The sequence below is a fragment of the Nematolebias whitei genome, chromosome 9 (assembly GCF_014905685.2).
Source record: "Nematolebias whitei isolate Nwh7 chromosome 9, NemWhi1, whole genome shotgun sequence".
Taxonomy (NCBI): Eukaryota; Metazoa; Chordata; class Actinopteri; order Cyprinodontiformes; family Rivulidae; genus Nematolebias; species Nematolebias whitei.
Window position 1 is genome coordinate 15,507,496 of NC_056506.1, and position 24,700 is coordinate 15,532,195.

The 24,700-nt window shown below is 42.1% G+C and overlaps 1 protein-coding gene across 1 annotated transcript in view; it reads left to right on the plus strand.

Moving 5' to 3' along the window:
• LOC119414963 overlaps positions 1-24,700 on the plus strand; it is an 80,444-nt gene that overhangs the window by 19,206 nt on the left and 36,538 nt on the right. The window contains exons 3-5 of the mRNA XM_037682081.1: positions 7,333-7,520; positions 17,445-17,998; positions 18,155-18,246. Coding sequence (XP_037538009.1) covers positions 7,333-7,520; positions 17,445-17,998; positions 18,155-18,246 — 834 coding nt within the window. The remainder of the gene's footprint in view (positions 1-7,332; positions 7,521-17,444; positions 17,999-18,154; positions 18,247-24,700) is intronic.

Sequence of the window (24,700 nt, forward strand, 5' to 3'; positions counted from 1 at the left end):
AGCAGCAACATGATATGGTTTTTCACAGTGATTATTCTAGTTAGAGATTCATGAGTCTAACAGCCTCAGGGTAGAAGCTGTTCCTCAGTCTAGTGGTTCTACACTTAATGCTCCTTAACCTCCTTCCTGAGGGGAGTGGGGCAAAAAGTGTGTGTGCTGGGTGGGTGGGGTCCTTCATGATGCAGGTGGCCCTCTTCCTGCATCTGGAGGTGTAGATGTCTGTGATGGTGGGGAGACTGACTCCAACATCTTCTGTGCAGCCTTCACCACTCTCTGCAAAGCTTTTCTTTCTGCAGCTGTGCAGCCTCCATGCCACACGTTGATGCTGGAGCACAGGATGCTCTCCACTGCACACCTGTAGAAGGAGGTGAGGACTGAGCTTCCCAGACCAGCTCGCCTCAGCCGTCTGAGGAAGTAGAGTCTCTGATGAGCTTTCTTGATCAGGCTGGTGGTGTTGTTGCTCCAGCTGAGGTTGTCATTCATGTGTACACCCAAGTACTTGTAGCTGGAGACCACTTCCACCGCAGATCCTCTTATGTTCAGGGGGCGTAGATGTTTTTGTTCCTTCTGAAGTCCACAATCATCTCCTTTGTCTTCTTCACATTGATGTGAAGGTTATTCTCTCTGCACCAGCTCTCCAGGTGTTCCACCTCTTGCCTGTAGCTGGACTCATCATTGTTTGTGATGCATCCCACCACCGCTGTATCATCTGCAAACTTTACAATGTGACAGCCTGGATGGGTAGCTGCACAATCATACGTGAGCAGAGTAAACAGGAGGGGGCTCAACACACATCCCTGAGGAGAGCCAGTGCTGAGGGTTATGGTGGAGGAGGAGAGGTTGTGGATCCTCACTAACTGTGGTCTGTTTGTTAAAAAGTCTAGTACCCAGTTGCAAATGGAGGGGCTTAGTCCTAGTGTGGATAGTTTGTCCATCAGGGTTTGGGGGATCATGGTGTTGAAGGCGGATGTGAAGTCCACAAAGAGCATACGGACGTAAGTTTTTCTGCTCCAGGTGGTTGAGCACAGTGTGGACCACAGAGGAGATTGCATCCTCTGTTGATTGGTTCTCACGGTATGCATACTGATGAGGGTCCTCGTTGATGTTGATGGTTGTTTTGATGTGAGTCATGACCAGTTTTTCGAAGTATTTAGCGACTATTGGGGTGAGGGCCACTGGCCGATAGTCATTCAGACCAGTCACTGTAGAGCTTTTTGGGACTGGGATGATGGTGGCAGTCTTCTGGCAGGTGGGAACTGTCTCCAGGGTAAGTGAGGTGTTAAAGATGTCTGCCAGCACCTCACAGAGCTGATCAGCACATTCTTTCAACACTTTTCCGGGGATGTTGTCTGGGCCAGTTGCTTTGTGCAGATTAATCCTCCTGAAGGTACTCCTTACTTCTGCTGAGGTCACGCTGATATGCTCTTCATCCGGTGGTGAGGTGAGTCTGGTGCTGGATGGTCTGTTCGGGTCTTCAAAGCGTGCATAGAACCTGTTGAGGGCATCAGGCAGAGATGGGTTTTTGGGGCATTGTTCGCTCCTTCCTTTATAATCTGTTATGCACTTTATGCCCCTCCACATGCTCCGAGGGTCTTGTGAGATGAATTGACCCTCGATCCTCTTTGTGTATGTGGCCTTGGCCCTCTTAATACCAGCAACCAGCTCTTTTCTTGTCCTACTCAGCTCCTCTGAGTTTCCAGACCTGAAGGCAGTGTTCCTGGCTTCCAGCAGGGTACGCACCTCTGCATTCAGCCAAGGTTTTCTGTTTGGGTAGCTTTTAACATTTCTGATAGTGGAGACGGTTTCAGTACATGTACTAATGTAACCCAGAACTGAGGATGTGTATTGGTCAAGATCAAGCGAACCTCCATTTTCAGCAGCTTCTCTGAAAACCTGACAGTCTATTTGGTCAAAACAATCTCTCAGTATGGGGCCACTGTCCTGGATCCAGCATTTAACTTTCTTTTGTACCGGTCTGGAACGTCTCAGCGGGGGCATGTAAGCAGGAGCCAGGAAGATTGAGATGTGGTCTGACAGTCCTAGGTGGGGGCGGGGTTTGGCTTTGTATGCATCTTTTACGTTCGTGTAAACACGGTCCAGCGTGTGGTCTCCACGTGTCGGAATCGCCACATGTTGATAAAAGCTTGGGAGACAGTCCTTTAGACTCAGATTGCAATAGCCAAAGGTCAGGGAGGGAAACCTAGATCTAATTTTCTCTACAACATTCTCCAGCTGCTCCTGGGGAATCCCAAGGTGTTCCTAGGCCAGAGGGAATACCTAATGCCTAGTCTAGTGAGTTCTGGTTCTGTTCCCAGGTCTCAGTGGGACATGCCTACAAAAACTCAAGAGGGTAGTGTCCAGGAGGCACCATAATGAGAAGCCTGAACCACTTCAGCTGGCTCCTTTTGATGAAGAGGAACAACAGCTCTACTCTGCACCCACCAAGATTAGACTTTCCTGGTGGGTGAGAGGTGTGAGTTCTCAATGTTTTGAGAGAGACACACCCCTGTCCCACTTTTTACACATGGGGATTATCATCTAGGTACTGCCACTCCACAGGTGTTGTCCTCCATTTGACATTGACGAGGCATAGCTATAATGATTGCAGGGCTCCTACAATGTCCAGGAACTTCAGCATCTCAGGGTAGATTTTGACACTCCTGGTGGGCTGCTACAAAGAAGCATTTAAAATACTTCAGTGACTCACTTTCCCTTTGAGTTTTTACAGTCTGCCTCCTCAAAAGTGGACATGGTGATTAGATTAAAGAGATGCAAAAAGTGTCCCTTTTTCCATCCACCAATTAAATCAGTTCAGAATATGGCTCACTTATTTCTTCTGGATCACTGAATGATATGCCAGAGCCTTCTTGGAATCAAACAAATTTCCTTCCCCATGGTTTCTTGAAATTCTCTTAAGAATAAATTTTGCTTCTGCAACCACAAAAGCTTCAGTCCTTTGGACAATCCTATTCCTGTCAGCAGTTTCAGGAATCCTCTGAGACACCTGTGGCCTCATGTACAAAGACTTGCATGAATTTCCTACTGAAACATGACATGTTTCAATCGAGAAAACAGTGTACATACAAATAAATCCAAATGTATGACATGATGATACACATGAATCCAAGCACACTTCCTTTGTACATCCCAATCAATGTGGAATTGAACGCACGAGTAAAAACCAGACTCTTCCCTTGACACGCCTCCATTTAAATATGCAAATAGATTTACATATGCTCTACACCTGAGGAATCTCCTCTCTGCTCTATCAAAAAGTATGTCTACATGCGAGAAAAGAGAAACTTCATGGAGTTGGAGACACTTCTAAATGAGGTAGAAGCACATAAAAACATTCTATTTGGCACGCTGTCTTCTGGCATTAGTGCCAAGTGCAAGAGGAGTGAGTGGGCCAATGTGTTCAAAGCTGTAAATACTGTAGGGTCAGAGCAGTGCACACCAACAGAAATTAAGAAAAATAGTCAGATATATTAGGGCAATTAAATGAATTTACTCACCAAGAAGCCAACCATCCCGCATCGCACCAGCTTGTAGTCGGTTACTAACCATGCTGTTCATTAGAATTAATGAATCGTGCGTTGAACCAGGCCACCTCGCCACAATGTTGCTTAGTATTTTTTCTGCATCTCATTTAATTTGCACATTCACTGAATGAAAATACTTCATTTTAACATAAACATATTCATCCTGTGATGATGCTTTTATAGCAATATGCGTATAGTCAATAGCTCTGATTACATTAGGAAAAACAGCTGATGCTACAGATTGTGTTTTAATGTTGGCCTGTTCAACTGCATTGTATGGAATTTGATGTACCTGGTTGACATATGTATAATTCCATCCCACACAATTGGCATGGTTTGGCTCTGGGTGGACTGGCAAAGCCCTGATTGATCTACCAGCTTCCTCTGGAATGCTCCTGTTGCTTTAGGAATCCCAGTGTGGACAGCAGCTGTATGTGTACTGGCAGCACACGGTTCCTCACTTTGTCATGCTCCAAGATCAGCCGCAGCTCCAAGCACAGTTTCAGAAGGACTGCCCTTGGAAGCCTAAAACAGCTGATGAGTCAGCCCTCATCAGGGCCAGAAAATCCTCTCTGCCTCTAAATACATGCTCTCTGCTTATTGCACCATTTGTTATACCCTAATAAGGCTAAAATCATTGTTGGTCTGTCAGTAAGGTGGCATTCTTTGTATCTAGAGCCAGTCTGTGTTACTAGGAATCAACATGGCCAGTTACCAACAATTCCTTGTCACTTGGCTTGCAGAGCACCTGACCTTGATGGCTCTTCCAGCATCTGACTTGTCTGTGGGGACATGGGTTTTCTTTTCTTTATTTTTTTTTTAGGTTTAGCCTAGCCAACCACCAAGAACTAAGGCCTAACCACAAGGCAGTTGTAGGAAGCTACCCCCTCAGGCTTGGCTCCAGAAAGGTTAATCAGTTCCCCTTTCACCGAGTGAGGTATTCTGAGATTTTGGAAGCTAGAAAGGAGCCTGGACAGGAGTTCAGTTGGTACCAGAGTAGGTAAGGCTCAAACTGGAGTTAAGCTGTTAGCAGGAAACATAAGGTTTGGACTCCAAACAAGCCGATAGCTGGGGAATATGCTGGTGAAGATTCTTAGTCATCCAGGACATGATGAATTCAAAAAGCGTTCAATACAAAAACAACTGGACTTTATTTGCAACAGAAGACGTTTCGCTCCTCAGCCAAGGAGCTTTCTCAATTCAAACAGCAGTGAGTGAGATATTCAGGTTATAAGGCTGAGTGAGATAAGACACACATACATATGTAGATTGGCAATTCACACCTAAACACCTTAACAGTAGGGGTTTCTTAAAGTCTTTGTTACTCTAATTCACAGACGAGGCCCCTCTGTTCCCATCAGGTGTGAAAACCGGCTGGGAATCTGTCTTAAAGTTGCATTATATGTTTTTGAAAGTGGAAATCTGAGGCCGCCTCCTCCTCTGTTAAGAGACGGCTTTTCTCTTTTTACATAAATTGCTTCCTTCACCCCCCTCTCAAACCATCTGTGTTCTTGGTCCAAAATGTGCACATTTTGGTCCTCAAAAGAGTGTCCCTTATCTGTGAGGATAGCTGGAGAAGTGATGCTTGGATTAGAGTTGATGCCCGGATTGGTGTTAAACTGGTACCTAGGGAAATGAGGCCTAGACTTAGGCCTGTCACAATAACAAATTTTGATGGGCAATTAATTGTCATAAATTATTGTGATAAACTATAATATTGTTTGAAATGTGACAATAATTAATAATTATTGTCAAATTTAAGAAGAAATGTTGGTTAATTTTGTGTGTAGTACATTTTTTTGACCATCGGATGGCAGTATAAAATGGTTTGTACTGAAGGATGGCTAGTGAGGGAGCGAGCAGCACGTCTCTTTAAGAAAAATGGGAGGGATGCCCTTTGACGTGACATGGGCTGTCTCTCATTCCTGTTTTTCAGTTCTCAAAATGGCAGATGCTTGGTGTGGTTTGAGCTCTTTCTTTAGCATAGCATTTGTCACACAAAGCTTTTAATTAAAAAAATCAAGTTCTCAGCTTGGTCGGGGATGTGCGGCTGAATAAAAGGGGCAGAAGATCGGAGCTGAGGGGGTGTTTGTCCTTTCAGGGCTGTCAAAGAGTATTTAAACCCTGTTTCTGCCTGAATTCTTCTGCATTACTCAGACATGGACCGCTCTGACATGTCTGTGGTCGTCGGCTGCGTGCGTCCACTGAGTGCAGCAGCTGAACATCCATTTGGGCAATGGATTATTTCTTGGCAGTATAGTCCCATCTGAAGCTTAACTGAACTTTTTATCTCTTTCAAGGCCGGTTAGCCGCATGCGGCTGGTGATATTATGGCAGGCCATGTTATCATATAATTGGATTGTGACTGATCCGCTGGCCCAATCTAAAGCCTGACATCAACCCGGCCTGCCCATTCAGCACATTATCATGGCCCGGCCAAAATTCAGGTCAGGTGGGGCCAGGTTTAGGGCTCGGGTTAGAAATGACAGCTCTAATCTGGACTTAATTTAAACTGTTAGAAGGAGAAATGGGGCCTGGAAAAATGTTGAGGCCTGGAATGCAGGCAAGCTGGTAGTAACAGTGGAAAGGATCCAGGACTGGAGGCGAGGCCTGGAGGAGACTGGAGGCGAGCTGGTAGCAGGGAAGGTGAGGCTTGGATTGGAGGTGATATCTGGACTGGAGTCCCACTGATGGTTGAAGAGGGAATACCTGAACTGCACACACAGTGGTATCTGGAGATGTGTGGCCTAGACTATAGAGAACTTGGTAGATAAGGAGAAGAGGCCCTGACCTGTCTCTTGATGAGTAGCAGAAATTCTCTAACTAGAATAATCACTGTGAAAAACCATATCATGTTGCTGCTGATCTGTTTCATGTTGCTGCTGATCTGTTTCAATGTTGATGTGTTCATGCGTGCACATCTGCTCACAGACTCATGTTCATGTTCGTGCTGATGTTCAATGTTTTATGTTATGAGTGCTTAGTGTATATTTAGTTGATGTTTTTCTTAGTTCATATCTTAGATGTCATTACTGTTTTTCTTATACATTTTATTGTTGGATGTAACTGGGACCCTGCGTACATAATTTCGCTCCACCACATGTACCACATGAGGTGCGAATGACAATAAAGAAACTCTGACTCTGACTCTGACTCTGACTCTGAGAAAGCCTTTTGAATATAGGAACTCAAAATACTTCAACCATGTTGCACATCGATTAAAAACACACCACATAATATATCTTGTATTATAAATATTCTTCCTCTTTTCAAGTATGATCAGCTATATTTTTTATGGTGTGTATTTTGAAAACATAGTTAACTTTTTATAAGTTTTGTTTTGTAAACATGATTGTCCATCCATCCATCCATTTTCTTTACCCGCTTGTTCCATTTTGGGTCACGGGGGTCGCCGGTGCCCATGTCCAGCAATCACTGTGCGAGGGGTGGGGTACACCCTGGACGGGTCGCAAGTCCATCACAGGGACACACAGAGACAAACGAGAAACAACCATTCACTTTCTCACTCACACCTATGGACAATTTAGAGTTACCAGTCAGCCTAACATGCATGTTTTTGGTCTGTGGGAGGAAACCGGAGTACCCGGAGAAAACCCACGCATGCACGGAGTGAACATGCAAACTCCACCCAGAAAGGCCCCTGGACCGGGGTTTGAACCAGGGACCTGCTCGCTGAGAGGCAGCAGCTCTACCAGTTGCTCCACCGTGCAGCTAAACATGATTGTATTTGTTGTATTGTCAGATTCCTTTGGATTTCTGTGTGCAACAGGAGATCATCAGTGAAAACGTCTCCACTGAACATTTGGATTTTCTGTTGGCTCGCCAGCAGTGGAAGAAGATGGAGGAGGGTATCAAAGGTCAGCCCATCCCCAAGCCAGGACTCAGAACTCAGGGGAGCTTTCAGGGCACCCACTCTGCATTATACCCTCCTACTCGCAGCCCCCGCCTCAAACACAGGTAGGGTTTATACTGGCATCATTTATAATGTCTTCTTTATCAGCAAGTAGAAGAAAATGGAATAGTGGAGATTAGTGGGGTTTTGTTAAAACTCTTGAAGAAACCCAGTCTTTTTGGAAGCTCTATTGGTCTAACATAATTTCCAATAGAAATATAATTAATTGAATGGATCACATAAAGTTGGACTTCATTTAAATTCTGTAAAATATTCATATTGTTTTCAATCAAACTATTCTTACTCCCACAGTAAAAAAAGTTATACATCAAAACATAGTTTTATCTTATTTTGTAGAGTGTCTCACTGCTTTAGGACTTAAGGTTTTCTCTTAAGGCCAAGCAGAATGCAGAGTGCACATTGAAACCTACAAATTCAGTTATATTTCAGTTATAAACATTATTTACAAAACTGGAAGTCATCAATTTTTCTATGGTTGCTCCCTCGTGCAAGGGTTGCTACAGCGAGCAAACTTGTATAAATGTTGAAGGGTGCCTTCAGCTTCTGCTTGATATCACATCACCAATCTACTTTTTTGATAGAGACCAAACCACCTTATTCCTAGTCCCCATGGTGCCTTGCGTGAATTATGGGCGTGACTTCCTGCACGGACCAGAACCAGCGTTTATGTGTAAACAGTACAAGCAAATATAGTTTCTTCAAGCATTGTGGATTTAATTTAAACATGTAGGAACACCACCTGTCAGAGCTCAAACAGGATGATGTAATCATACCTGCTGAGGACAAGGGATGGAAGACGACCTGAAGAAGTGGCTAAAGTGTACATCTAGCAGATTTAGCTACTTCACTGACTCTGTTCATCCGATGGTGAAGCGATGAACAACCTGAAAAGATCAGAGGTGTATCAGTACCTACAGTAATAAGGTCGTGGTGTTTTGTAAAAAGAGGTGGGACACAATCTTATTGACCTTAAATCAGACACAGAGTCCAGACAAAGCATTAAAGTCCTCCATCACTGAGCTTGGGTTCATTACAGAGAAAATCATAAAACTGAAGATGAACAAATATTATAAAGCTGTGTCCTCCATACACTTGAAATCAGACCTGATGTTCTCGTCACTGTTTTCAATCCTTCTGAGGATCCGGCGTCTCTTCTCCGGTGGTTTATTGTCGTCCAGACACAAAGTAGGATGCAGATTTTCCTCCATCGGACGTTTGTCAACAAAGTGAAATGAACTCACATTCAGAGTTTTGGGTGGTCTCTTCAAGTTCATATTTTTTCAGCCACATTCTTCTTAATTCCTCATCTGTAGGTAGAAGATGAAACTATAGCTCTTTTCACTGGAACACTCCTTTTGTTTTGGGTCCTTCTTCAAAACTCTGTTGTTGTAGCCACTGATTTGTCTGGTTGTTCTACAGCCGTGAACAGCACAACAGACACCTGAACTCAGCACGGCTATTTTCGTAAACTTTATGGTTGTTAAATAAATGTGAACAAAACAACAACAGTTTTATCTGCTAAACTGAATGAAAATTATTTCCAAATAAACCTCGGCCCATGCTCCACTACCATGGTTAACCAATTCTTACTGCTACTTCCTGTGTCTGACAGGAAGTTGTACCCATATTCATTTATACACTAGAGAGCCCCCAGAAATAAGATTGATAGGAATTTGGAATAAAAACAGTTATGAAAACAAAACAACCAACTAATTAAATCAATCAATCAAAAACATTTATCATATGAACTCTAATGGTCAAATAAGGGATGCTCATATTGAACCTCTGCTACAGGATCAACTAAAGAATATGAATGTAATAGTTTCCACACTCTAGTTTGAAGCTAATTTTATCACCTAGGGAAAGTCTTTTAAATAAAATAATTTTACCTGAGATTAAAGAGTTACATGCACTGAAGCAGATGATGCCTTATTACTCAGTTTCTAAGCATTTTAGCGTGTGTTCAGGTGTTTCTTGTCTATGCATAGAAAGACAGTGATACTGGCCCAAAGACACCCACTTCAGTTAGGCAAAAATACTGCTGCATCACCTCATGCTGTTACAATTCTGTTTAATGTCTGACAAACAAGATTAAAGATGTAATTAACCCGTGAGATAAATCGGCTCTTCTCTGAAAAGGGATAACATAAAAGACAGAAGTTTACAATTGTTGGTAAAACAAATTGCACATCTTTCCTCGGTTTGAACAAGAAATACGTAGTGATTTTCCATGTAAAAACAATTGCATATGGAACAATATGCAAATTAAATGTATACACTAATCAAATATAACACACATTTTAATATTTAATGTTTTGTATGTAGTACATTCTCAGCAGCAGATATTGCACAACACGGGAGCACCCACTCCCCTAACTGGAGGAACATTGCAAGTAAGTAAAACTTGCTTAAATGTCAATCAAATCACATAATTAATATTTTTTGAGCACTTGTGCCGCCCCAATTTTTCACCTTGGGTAAAAAGCCATGCTGCCCTTCTCAAAAATCTTCTTGGATCAAAATTAACAAAATGTCTACATATTTACGTAGGAACTGCAAAAGTGTAAAAGAAAGAAAGAAAGAAATACTGCAGTCACGCAACTGTCAGTGACTCTTTTTTTCTTACTATGGTAACCACTGACCTCGGTCTTTCACTCCATGACTGCACTCTTAATAAGATAGGGAGACAAAACATATTTTAACTAAAGCCAAGCTAACAATTTACTGTGTTTTGGCATGTAATGGGTCACAAAGATTGATAGCTAACAAATGGGCCTCAGGGTCTTGGTCTTTAGTTCGGCAGCGACAGAGCTTAAATGGGGAGTTCCGCAGGGGTCCATTCTGGGTCCCCTCCTATTCTCTCTATACATGCTGCCACTTGGTGCTATTTTCCAGAAACACAACATACCCTTTCACTTCTACGCCAATGACTGTCAAATTTACTTCCCCCTAAGACACAATGGTACATGCTCTATTCAACCTCTGCTCGACTGCCTGGCTGACATCAGGGACTGGATGGCTTTAAACTTCTTAAGTTTCAATGAAAAGAAGTCTGAAGTCATGTTGTTCCCTCCAAATGACACAATCACAAAACACTGCTTCAACCTTTCCACTCTAACCTTGTCAGAAAAACAGAGTCACTAATCTGGGTGTGATAATAGACCCTTCCCTGAAACTTAACAATCATGTTTACATGATTGTTAAATCATGTTTCTTCCAACTGAGGCGGCTGTCTAAACTGAAGCCCATATTGTCCAAATATTACCTGGAGACAGTAATACATGCATTCATTACATCTAGGTTTGATTACTGCAATTCACTCCTGTTTGGTGTCAGTCAGACCTCCATTGCACAACTACAACTGGTCCAGAATGCAGCAGCCTGATTTTTAACCAGTGCAGGCAAAAGAGAGCACATTACACCAGTTTTGGCCTCACTGCACTGGCTACCAGTTCACCTTCTAATCCAGTTCAAAATACTCCTGTATGTCTACAAATCACTGAACAGTTTCGTCCCCCCTCTCATCTGCTACAACCGTATGTCCCTCCACATTCCCTGAGGTCAGCGGACCAGTTGCTCCTCACAGTTCCAGGAACTCGTCTTAAGCGCAGAGGTGACAGGGTCTTCTCTGTAGCAGGACCAAGACTTTGGAACGAGTTACCTCTGCTTGTCTGACAGGCCCCCTCCCTCTCGGTTTTCAAATCCCATTTAAAAACTCACTACTATTCAGTAGCTTTCAACACCAGAGGATCTGTGGTTTGAACCTGTATGCTCCACACTGGTTTGTCATCATATTTATTATCTGCATCGTTTTTATGTCTATATTTTTGATTTACTTCATTTTGTATATTGCTTCTTGTGTTGTCTGTTGTTCTGTCTGTACAGCACTTTGGTTGGCCTTGTAGCTGTTTTAAGTGCTCTATAAATAAAATGGTATGGTTTGGTAATAATCACTGAATGGAAAGTTTTAGAAATAGTATGGACATTGAGCTTATCAATGATGCATACCTAACCTGCTTGAAGTGTGGAAAAATAATGTGCCATCAGCTCATTGAAAATGTATGTGTGATGCACCTGTTTAGTATGTATAGTGCATGTGGGGTGTATGTGACCTGTAGTTAACCAGTTTTTTGTGCCAAGCGTACAGGCTGCACTTGTGACACAAGTGGTTAGCACATGACAATCACTCCTAACGTGTGTGTGATGCAGTGTAAGCAGAAGGTATAAGAAGAGGCTACAGTGTGTCTGCAGCATGTCCCATCCCACCTATGTTCACAAAGAGTACCCATGTGGTGGTTGGGGGTCCCTTATGAGGTATGCTTGTCACTTATAAGGTTAGAAATTCAGATATACTTCTGATTTATGAGCTACACAAAAAACAAGTATACAGCCCTTTTGAAGTAAGACAACAATAACTTGGTGAGTCTTGTAATCCTGTTGCTGCCAGGTTGAGCCCAGGTTGCATCAGGAAGGGCATCTGGTGTAAAACAATTGTCATTTCTCTTGTGCAATTTTGCTCACTGTAGAGACCACCGCAGAGGGGAGCAGCTACAACAAAAACAGGACTTGTGCAATGACCGTGCATGTCTTTCATCTCACTGTCATCTCAAAACTTCTTCTATTCGTGTGCCTGACAGCTCATGCGTACATAAAAAGTACAGGTTCTGTATATTCCATATGCATTCTTAATTTTTCACAAAACCTTTTGAATTTGAATGTGCAGGACTAATGGTCTCCATGGCCAGTCTACAACCTTCTACAGGGCTAAAAACAACAAGTGATGCTAAAGTTTCAAGCACAATTTGGCCAGATTTGTCTCTGTAGACTGTCCGTACGTGGTGCAGGTTGTGACCTTTCACTTGATGTGACTCACATAGGACTTAACGCTATGGGCAAGACACAAACTTGGTATTTTGGGCTTTTTGTTATTCTCACATTCTAATGATTTCAAGTCCTCAGCCTCTCATGTTTCAGCACCAGCATTGGGTCTTATGATCTGTTACTTTAGTGTAGTTGAACCCACATGCAGGCAGACGACGGGAAACTCCAAAAGTAAATGATTTCAATTTATTTACATAAATGAAACAAAAGCTGACAGGGCAGCAAAACGGACTTTTTAAGGGTAGATGAGGAGACACAGAGGGAGACAGAACATGAAGCCTTCACAGGATTGTCCACAGACAAATGAAAAGACACAAGTACGCTGAATAAATACAGATGCTAACGAGAGAGAATGACAAATATTTGGAGTGATTAGGATTAGACACAGGTGAGACAGGAGCTGAACTACAAGGAAGGGGAACACTGGGGAGTGCATGAAACACAAGGATACAGAAACAACAGGACAAAACCCAGAAACCCCACAGGTCTATGAGTACTCGGATACAAATGACAATGACATTGTAATGTGTTGTGTTGTTTGTCTTATATAGTAGGTTGCATATTGCTCATTTAGAATCTGGTAAATTTTATTATGTTTGTCTGATATATAAAATTGGTTTTCCTCCTTTTTAATCTGTATGTGTTTTCCTCACGTGTCAGTGCTTACATTGACAAATTGATTGATTGGCAAATTCTAACTTTAATGGGATTTCCTCCTGTCTCATCCAAGGGAAATTCAACCTCACGTGTCCAAGGAACCACCTGTATCATCTACCCTGCCCCCCAGTTCAGAGGACTCAGGATCAGAAGATTTTTTGTATTGCAGCCCCCTGGAGGAACCAGAGAGTGCCGTGGAAAAGGAGATTCGGCTGACTCTAGAGAGAGAGGAGCGGCACCGCAGGGAGAGGGGAATGATTGCACAGGGCCTTACAATACCCCAGTAAGAAAAACAAGACAAATATATTAAAACAAGACCAAGGAAGATTGGGGGGACTGAAAGTTCCAGAAATTAAGTTCAACTGACTCCAAGTTATTTCATAAACTCTAAGTTAACCTATTCCAAGTGGGGAAAGTTCAAGTTTAACCATAAACTCTGCTACAGGTTTAAAAATGGCAAATCACCATTTGAACTTGGTGCCAAGTTTGTTCTTTTTAAACAAATGTTCAACAGAGATGCTTTTCACCACATACCTAGAGAGGTATTTGAATTGCATCATGTATTACAAACTGAAACATATCTTGAATTTAAATCAATTTGTTTCTTAACTTAAGGCCAAATTGTATTGTGATTAAAAGTCTAACTGTATTGTGATTACCATACTATACCATACCATTTTATTTATAGAGCACTTAAAACAGCGACAAGGCCAACCAAAGTGCTGTACAGACAGAACAACAAGTAACACACAAAGCAAAATACAAAATGAATTAAATCAGAATATAGACATAAAAACGTTGCAGATAATAAATATAACAACTAACCTGTGTGAAGCATACAGGCTCAAAACACAGATCATCTGGTGTTGAAAGCTATGGAATAGTAGTGGGTTTTTAAACGGGATTTGAAAACTGAGAGGGAGGGGGCCTGTCTGACAAGCAGAGGTAACTCGTTCCATAGTCTTGGTCCTGCTACAGAGAAGGCCCTGTCACCTCTGAGCTTAAGATGAGTTCCTGGAACTGTGAGAAGTAACTGGTCCACTGACCTCAGAGATCAGAGAACGTGGTGGGACATACGGTTGTAGCAGATCAGAGAGATGGGGGGACTGTTCAGCGATTTTTAGGCATGCAGTAGTATTTTGAACTGGATTTGAAGGTGAACCAGTAGCCAGTGCAGGGAGGCTGAGATTGGTGTAATGTGCTCTCTTTTGCCTGTACTGGTTAAAAATTGGGCTGCTGCATTCTGGAGCAGTTGTAATCGTGCAATGGAGGTCTGACTGATACCAAACAGAGTGAATTGCAGTAACCAAGCCTAGATGTAATGAATGCATGTATTACTGTCTCCAGGTTATTTTTGGACAAAATGGACTTCAGTTTAGACAGCCGCCTCAGTCGGAAGAAGCATGATTTTACAATCATGTTTACATGATTGTTACGTTTCAGGGAAGGGGTCATTATTAATCCCAGATTTGTGACTCTTTGTTTTTCTGACAGGGCTAGAGCGGAAAGGTCAATGCAGTGGTTCGTGATTGTGTCGTTGGGAGGGAACAACATGACTTCAGACTTCTTTTCATTGAAACTTAAGAAATTTAAAGCCATCCAGTCCCTGATGTCAGCCAGGCAGTCGAGCAGAGGTTGAATAGAGCATGTACCATTGTGTCTTAGGGGGAAGTAAATTTGACAGTCATCAGCGTAGATGTGAAAGGGCATGTCGTGTTTCCAGAAAATAGCACCAAGTGGAAGCAGGTATAAAGAGAATAGGAGGGGACCCAGGATGGGCCCCTGTGGAACCCCCCATTTAAGGTCTGTCGGTGCAGAACTAAAATCTTTGATGGAAACACAAAAGGATCTGTCAGCGAGGTAGGATCTGAACCAACTGAGGGCTGACCCTGTGATGCCCACCCACTGCTCCAACCTAGCAATGAGGATCTCATGACTGATTATGTCAAAAGCAGATGTAAGGTCCAATAGGACAAGCAGCACAGAATCACCAGTGTCTGTGGATAAGAAGATGTCATTAAAAACCTTCAGTAGGGCAGTTTCAGTGCTATGGAGAGGTTTAAAGCCAGATTGGAATTGCTGTAGGATAGCGTGATCCTCCAGGAAGCACTTCAACTGGGACTCAACTATTTTCTCCAGTAGTTTAGAAACAAATGGGAGTCTGGAGACAGGCCGGAAGTTGGATACGACTGAGGGGTCAAGGTTAGTTTTTTTTTTTTTTTTCAGGAGAGGTTGAACAGCAGCATGTTTAAAGGTTTTTTTCACCACACCAGTGGATAAACTGCTATTCACAATAGCAAGTGTGGACGGACCTAGAGTAGGAAAAACCTCCTTACTAGTCGAGGGGGACCACATCAAAGGGGGAACCAGAAGGTTTCAATCTGCACATGACCTGCTCTAGAGAAGACAGAGTGATGGGTTCAAAATGGTCAAATGGAGCTACAGATTGAGGTGGGATGGATGGGTCATGAGTTGGAGGGGAAATGAGAGTCCGGGTGGTCGCAATTTGTTCTAAAAAGAAATTTAGGAAGTTGCCACACAGCTCAGTCGAGGCTTCCAGAGGTGATGGTTCAGTGAGGTGGAGAACAGAGTTTAGGGTAGAAAAGAGGACACGTGGGTTGTGAGAGTTTGAGGTAATGAGATCATAAAAGTATTTAAATTTAGCAGCTTTTACTGTTTTCTGACAATGACACCAATTCTCTTTTAGTATTTGAAAAGAAAACTGCAGCCTGTCTCTCTTCCATTTGCACTCCGCCCTCCTGCACTGCTACCTAACAGCCTTGGTGACATAATTCAACCAAGGTTCTGCTCTGAGTTTTGATTTTCTAGTTTGATATAACAGGAGTGATATGATCCAGAGTCTTTAAGCAGACAGAGTTGAACTGGGATGTCAGCTCCTCAGTGGGGGTGAGAAACACCGGGGGCTGAATTATCATTTCAGAGTTATAAACATCTGTGAAACATGTGGCAGTGAAGTGGTTAAATGTCCGGCTGCGACGTGCAGGAGCGCACAGTTTAGGAATTAGACAGGGGAGGGTGAACTCAAACGGGACTGGCATGTGGTCTGAAAAAACATTGTCACAGATTTCAAGATTACTAACAGTCACATCACACGTCAAACAAGGTCCAGTGTATGTCCACGCTCTTGGGTGGGACCGTTTACATGCTGTGTTAGATTAAATGAGTCCAATAGATCTAAAAAGTCCTTAACCAAGGGCTTCTCATGACAGCACACATGCAAATTAAAGTCCCCAATAATGAAAACATGATCATATTTAAACGATGAAGTCATTAATATCAAACTGTGTTGTAGATTAAAGCCAAATTTATATTTTGACTTACAGTAATGCTGAGTTATCACTTTATAAAAAAAATGATTTGTATTGTAAATAAATACACATTAGTAAAGGTCAAATTGTATCTTGAATAAATATTGAACTAAGCAAGGCTGGATTGAATCATCATTAAAGGCTGAATTGTATCATAACTAAAAGCATACAGAAATTAAATGTCAGTGTCAGAGTCAGAGATTCTTTATTGTCATTCGCACCACATGTGGTACATGTAGTGGAACGAAATTATGTACACAGGGTCCCAGTCAAATGTTAACTTGTAAGATAAGTCTAGGTTGAATCGAATCATAGAACAAATAAAATTAAAGCAGATCATGATTAGAGGCCAAATTGTATTGTGAATTGGGGCTCAGTTTTATCTTGTTCCAGCACACTAGTGGGGAGTTTGAGGAAGGATACTCACCGTGTTCGATTCAAGACATAGTGCTTCTAAATGCTAAGAAAATGAATCTAAACTGGTGATAAAAAAAGCAACAAAACAAATCCACTTAAATACTTTTCTATAGAAAAAAAAATTAGCAAATAAAATTAATTGTGTGAATCGTCATTGGCCTAAAACATGAAAGGTTCAGCCTGATTTCTTGTCAGACAGTGAGGAATAAATGGTTCTGTCTTCTACAGAGTGGATGGAAGCCTCTGGCATCAACTGTTACAGACTGAACTGCATTGTATTTGTTTTTGCTGCTCTTGTATCTTTAATAAAGAAAATATTGACAGTGAATTCAAATATACATCATATTCGACCACAGACCTTAGATGCATAACCCTAGTGAATGTAGATCGATCGATAGATCAATAAATACTTTATTAATCCCCCCGGGGGGGGGGGGGGGGGGGTTGAGTAGTGTGTATCTACCAGTGAGTGGTTGTGTGTATTGCCCTTGTTAGTTTTAACTGATCCTCACGTCACACAAATCGATTTAGCCTTCTATAGACACGGAAAGTTACATCATTTTTAAATATTTGCAATATTTCACTATGTCATTGAATAAACACATATTGCAGAGAACATGATCTTTGTTTGTTTCAAAGTAATTTATGCTCATCAAAGCTTAACACTTCATTTTCTGTGTTTAGATTGCAGACAGGACAATCTCCACCCAGACCTCCAGCCTGCCGCACCCCTACCTTGTCCATTTCTCCATCCCCTTCCTGCTCTTCCTCTCTCCCTCAATCAATGTATCATGAATTGACAGCCAATAATGTCATCATCCTGGAGCCCACCTCATCTAGTTCCTCCAAAAACCTCCTCTTCCCCTCCGGTACTGGTGCTCTCTCCGAATGGCCCACCAGCCTTGACGTGGCGTCCTCAGCTAACGTCATAGTGGTGGAAACCTCAAACCTGATTATTCGCAGTGCTTCTGAGTTTTGTCTGAGCTCTGTGCCTGCATCTGTGGAAATGCAGGAGAGCACTTTCACATCCAACCCATTCTTCAAGCTGCGCTCCATCAGCAGCCAATCACTGGTGGAGCAAGAGATCAGAATGGTGAGGCAGAGGGAGGAAGAATGGAGGAGGCAGAGGGAGGAGATGTGGAGGAAACAAAAAAGGGAGGAAAAGTGGAGGAGAGGGAGAGAGAAATATGACACTGTGCTGGTGTCCCCAGCACTGAATGATAACATCAGTTTCAGTGGTAAGTAATGTTCATGTTGTATAAATATTTGAGACAAGGCTTATCCAATCATCTGTAAGCTAAAATAAATTCTGAGACTTAAATCCAATAGGTTTTCACATACACAAAAAATATGCATTTTAATGACTGATTTTGTTTTCTTTTTGTTTATTCCAGTGCCAGAGGTTCCACACAGATGTGTCTCCTCTCCATCTTCCCCCTCCAGGCCCCGCAAAATAGAACGATCTAGTTCGTCGTGTGATCACAAGGTTAGTTCTCATACACTCGTACAAATACTTCAACAAACCCTACTGGATGTTCTTGGAAACAAAGTCTCTTTTGCAGCTTGGTGCCTTGTTTGTAATCTGTGTTCTATTTTAGTTTCAAACATGGCTGGTCTTGGTACTGCTGACATGTCAAAACAATTTTAACATTTACAAAATGAGGGTGTCACTATTTATAAGATGGACATGTTACATTTGATTTTGAAAGAAAAAAACATTTAAGGAAATCAGATTTTTCTATTTGCCAACCTACAACTTTAGAAGAAATGTTTACTTTGGAACATTAACTGCTTTTGGACAAAAGGCTTTTTGATTCCCCATCTGAGCCTCTTCTGTCCAGTACATGTGATCAGTCAGCGGCAACATGCCCAGTTTCAACACCTCCATTAACATTTTTGTTATCACTGTAGGTGTGCATGTGCCATCCAACATAGGAATTTCAATAATCTTAATATTGTCACGTTTCATATTTCCCTCCATGGATTCAAGTTGTTTTTTCAGCCCATCAGTTTTTAATTCCACCACCGTCCCACGCAGACTTTCTATCTCATCCGAGCATAAAGACAGCCCATTCTCAGACTCTGAAACACTTAGTTTAACGCCACTCTCAGGCCTGCAGTGGAAGTAGCAATTTCCGCTCGGACCACGTGCAATTTGCTCTTAATAAAATTAAAATAATTTGTTCAGAGCCGCTCATCTCCATCCTAATTATTGCTATGACTTAAGATTTAATTGAAGCATAATGTCTGACCTCAGAGCCGACTCGTCCGTCCCTCCAGAGCTTGGTGAAGGTGGGGCCGATTCACCTGCAGATTCACCTGCTGTTCCATCACGGCGGCCCGAGGCTGCAGCTGTGACGACAGGCCGCACAGGGGAAGACACCGCTGCTTTCGATAAAAAAAATAAAAAAAATTGCTTAGAGGCCATATCACAGGTCTGTCGAGTCAGTTATGTGGCAACACCAATCTCAGAGATAAAATCCAGCACGAAGGTAGCGAGGATAAAATTATAAAAGGACGTTTTACACCAGGGCCGACGGCAGCTCAGCAAAACGCAGTTCACCAGTTCACCGCCATGTTGCGCTCCCTAGTTCTAAAGGCTTTTTGAAAATTATTTAGACTTGGTGAGCTCCCCAAGCTGTAACATAGAAAGGCTTCAAGGCTTTTTCTAGGGTTGCTTTGCACCACAAATTGGTCCGTATAGTGATATTACAGATTCATTGAACCTTTAAATAGGTTAGTCTCATTGAGCCTTGAGGACTCATTTACAAGAGAGACCTGTGTTGGACAAAGAACACATATGAGGTACAGACAACAATAGACAATCATATAAAAAGCATATAAAATGAAAAATAAATACAAGAAATTATTTAAAAACAAAACAAAAAGAGCTACATTATAAAGTGATGTAAAATACTAAAAACAGGAGAATGTCTGCGTTGGTTTTTGCCGTGAACTTAACAGTTGTTTAAAGTGCCTTAGTGTGGTCAAAGTCGACAGATGACCAGTAGATATGAGCAGTGGTAGCTCAGTAATCAGTGTTACAGTTTTGTGACCCTGAGGTTGTAGGAATGAGCTTAAGTTGGTTCAGAAAGGGCAACCGGCTTAAAACACTTGCCAAATATTTCATGTGTTCTCTCACTGTAGCGACCCATGCAGAAGGAAGCAGCTGAAAGAAAAATAAAATATATACTACAACCAGTGGTAAATAAGTGAACTCGTTTAATTTTTTGTGGCTATATAACATTTACAGTAGCCATGCATTAAAGTTCAATATAAAATCCTGTAAATACTAAACAGTGAAAGCTGTATGGTGTCATCAAGACGCAATTAGGGCAGCTGAGTGTAAAAGAGCAACGTTGAACATCATCAGAGACAGGATGTTCTTCTAAATCAGAATTCATCAGTAACTTATCCTGGTGTGGAATAAATGCAATCAGAGTCTTCAAAAAGGCCAAAACATTTATTAAATCAAATGTTGCTCAGCTTTAATAAAGACATTTTTGGACTTGAATGTCTAAAGATGTTTTTAAGATGTTTCAATTGAAAAGCTCCTGTCTTATGTAATAAGGCTTTCAGCATTCGTCACTGGAATATCAGAGTTTTTTTTCCCATTCTAACTGAACCAGAAAGTTAATACTTAAGATTTAAAAATAATTTCAAGGGGAGTCCAGTTCACACACAGATTAGTTACCAAATAATGAACAAACGATAACTTGAACTGTAAGGCACAATTATGTAAAAGGGATCCGTGTCTCAACGATAGAAGCATGTTCCTTAAAGCCCCCTTCACACTGGATTAAGTCCCTGCTACGCTCTGCACGACCTATTAGAACATGGTTGGATCACGGTCAGTTTGTGAAGTCTCCTTAAGTGTGAAGGCAATCATGATGCCATCTGCCTCAGTTAGCCGGAGTTTAACAAGAAAGAGACAGACACACAGAAAGGCTGGTTCAGGTTGTCATTTTTGCTGAACAACAGTGTAGTTTTATACAGAGTTTGATGCACCAAGAATTAAAAGACTGGCTGGCTGACTCAGAATACAAAACGTAAGTTTTTTTTATTTGTAAAAGTGGAAGGGTGTAAAGACCGAAGATATCTGCAAAGGGTGAGATAGGGTAAGTAATGAGTACCAGTAATCATTAAGATATCTTTGTTTAAAAGTAGAAGCAGCCTTTGCTTTCTGTGTGGTTTCTCTTCTACATGTTTGGAGGAGGAGTGGAGGATTCCAGGTTCCAGACGAGAGTAGTAGAGCTCCAGGAGGTAAGTAGAAGTTTGAAGAAGAGTGACAGGTGGGACCAGAGGTGGGAGATGAAGCAATTTAAGTCTAATCTTATCTTCCAAGCTGAGAGAATGAGTTTGAGTCTCCAGGAGGTGAACATTGAGGAATAGAGGAACCGGACTCACAAGAACGTGCTTGAGGCACAAGAGGTAATTTTCCAGCCGGCGGCTGAAATAACACAAAAAAAGATTAAAAACTTTGACTTAGGTGCTGATTTACTGAAGGTTTGCACACGCACAAACGGGTGTAAAATTGCTTGTGCATGCGAACATATGTGAAATTAGATCTACTAACAAGGTGCACCCAGGATTGTTTCTGTCAAAAGGGCAAAATGGCATGCGCAGTTCATTTTACATATTTGCCTTAATTATTATTATTTTCTTCTTACGGCTGCTCCCTCCATCAGGGCTCGCCCCAGTGAACTAACTTGCATGAAGACTTGGAAATTGTTTTTACGCCGGATGCCAGTGGAAGCAGGTGTGTTTCACCTTTTCCACCCACATTTTCATGCTGTCAATCCGGGGAGTTGAACCGGTGACCTTCCGATCATAGGCCCACCTTCTCTAACCTCTGTGCCACCACTCTCCGTAAACATTTGCCTTAATGAATATGCACTATCAGGTGTTTCAATCTGAATGTGTAAAATACTGGGAGGACTAGATGCAAATAGATTAATTTAGCGTGCTATGTGATTTAACAAACATGAACCATAATGCAGCGGCTGATTTAGTGTCTTTTAGCAACGCGTCTGGAAGACATATTTTAACCAGTAGAGCTGGGTGTAACAATGGCTGTCGTTATTGTGGCGAGGAAGAGGCATAGGCAAAATTAAAGGTGATGGAGAGAATTAGTTTTTTCTGCTCATGTAAACATTTTGGGAATGCCAGAAACAAATATTATCGAAACATACAGTATTGTCTAACCAGCAAAGCAATTTTAAGGCTTCTGGATGATCTAAGGACTGACCTGGTCACAAGGAGGAGTCATGCCATATAACCTATGACAAAACTCCTTTATACATTTCCTTGCATCTGAGTAATTTCAGCACAGGGTTTTTTTTTGTTTTTTTTTTCCACATAAGCTTTTGACATTTTATTATGAGCTCTAACAATGTTAAGTCAGGTCCTCTGAATGAATTATTCTTTGTTCAAATGTTTCGTCTTTAATCCAAAAGACTTCTTCTGAGGAGCTGCACTAAACTCAGTCTTATAAATAGCACCTTCTCATAGTGGATCAACCAGTATGTTGTTGTTGACAGCCAAAACTAGTTGTTCATATGCAAAAGGAGGACCATCAGCCTAACAATTGATTGTTAGCACCCTGGTGGCCGCTTGTTATTCACAGGGGGCTGAGTGATACTAGCAATAACAGCATTGTAAGAGGGGGACAGTTGAACACAGAGGCCTCCACCCCTGTTTAATGATGGACGATTTCTTTTCACAAAGATGGCCTCCTTTACTCCTCTCTCAAACCATCGTTCCTCTCTGTCCAGGATGTGAACATCTTCATCCTTGAAAGAGTGACCGCTGGCCTGGAGATGAGTGTAGACCGCAGAGTCCTGGCCTGATGATGTTGATCTTCTGTGCTGGTCCATCCTTTTGGCCAGTGGCTGTTTAGTTTCCCCGATGTAAGACTGATCACCCTCCTGACACTGCACAACATACACAACATTACTCTGTTTGTGCCGGTTAGACTGGATCTTTGGGATGAACCAGTCTTTGCCGTAATGTATTTTGGTGTTTAAAAGCCACTGGGACGTTGTGTTTAGAAAATAAATGTCTCAGTTTCTCTGATACTCCCTCAACATACGGAATGACCACTGGTCTGGGTTCCTCCTTTTCACCTGATGGCTGACTGGAGTCCTGCAAAATGCTGTTGGGAAACATATTGAACAACAAGATCTTTAATATAGGATGGAGAGTGGTTGATGAGAGCTTTTAGATTACTTGAGATTATATTCTGAATTTGACCGAGCTAATAAGAGAAGCTAAAACTGGAGAAATGTGATCTCTCTTTAACTTTCATCAGAACTCTAGCAGCAGCATTTTGGATCAACTGAAGACTGAAAAGTGTTTTGGGCATCCAGATAATTACAAAAGTTCAACCTAGAAGTAATAAAAGCATGGACTTTTTTTTTGGCATCCTTTTGGGACAAGACGGTTCTAATTTGAGTGATATTGTTCAGGTGAAATGTGCAACATTATTCCAAAAAAGTTCAATCTGATCCTCTGGACGTTCAAAAAAACAAAAAACAAAACAAAGCAAAAAAATCTAGAAACGTTTCGTCTCTCATCCAAGAGACTTCTTCAGTCTGAGGAGCTGTATTCAGCTCAGTCTCTTAAATAACACCTTCTCAGAGTGGATCAACCAGTTTGCTGCTGACAACCAAAACCAGCTGATCACATGCTCAAGAAGGACCATCAGCCTAACAATGGGTCATTAGCACACTGATGGCTGTTTACTACTCACAGAGGGCTGAGTGATACTAGCAATCACAGCATTGTAAGAGGGGGACAGTTGAACCCAGAGGCCTCCACCCCTGTTTAATGATGGACGATTTCTTTTCACAAAGATGGCCTCCTTTACTCCTCTCTCAAACCATCGTTCCTCTCTGTCCAGGATGTGAACATCTTCATCCTTGAAAGAGTGACCGCTGGCCTGGAGATGAGTGTAGACCGCAGAATCCTGGCCTGATGATGTTGATCTTCTGTGCTGGGCCATCCTTTTGGCCAGTGGCTGTTTAGTTTCCCCAATGTAAGACTGATCACAGCCCTCCTGACACTGAACAGCATACACAACATTACTCTGTTTGTGCCGGGGGACTGGATCTTTGGGATGAACCAGTTTTTGCCGTAATGTATTTTGGGGTTTAAAAGCCACTGGGACGTTATGTTTAGAAAATAAACGTTTCAATTTCTCTGATACCCCCTCAACCTACGGAATGACCACTGGTCTGGGTTCCTCCTTTTCACCTGATGGCTGACTGGAGTCATGTTTGGGTTTCTTCTCTGCTTTCAGGAAGGCCCAGTTAGGATATCCACATTGCTCTAGAGCCTGTTTTGTGTAGGATTTCTCCTTCTGCCTGGCTCCCGAGCTAGTGGGGATGCTGTCTTCTCTGTGATACAGAGTCCTGATGACTCCTAACTTGTGCTCCAAAGGGTGATGGGAGTCAAACTGCAAATACTGGTCTGTGTGGGTGGGTTTGCGGTACATCTCGGTTTGCAAATGTCCTCTATCAGAGACTGAGACCTCACAGTCCAAGAAAGCCAACCTGCCATTTTTTACATCTTCTCGTGTGAACTTGATGTATTTATCCACAGAGTTGATGTGGTCAGTAAAATGTTGGACTTCCTGAGATTTGATTTTAACCCAGGTGTCGTCAACATACCTGAACCAATGACTTGGTGGTGTCCCTGAAAAGGACGTCAAGGCTCTCTTTTCTACCTCCTCCATGTACAGGTTGGCAACAATAGGAGAAACTGGAGACCCCATAGCACACCCATGTTTCTGCCTATAATATTGCTCCCCATATGTGAAGTAGGTTGACTGCAGGCACAATTTCAAGAGTTGACACAGTTGTTCTGTGGAAAGCGTGGTCCTGCTGCTCAGAGTGGTGTCTGATTTTAATCTTAAACTGACCACCTCTACTGCATCATCA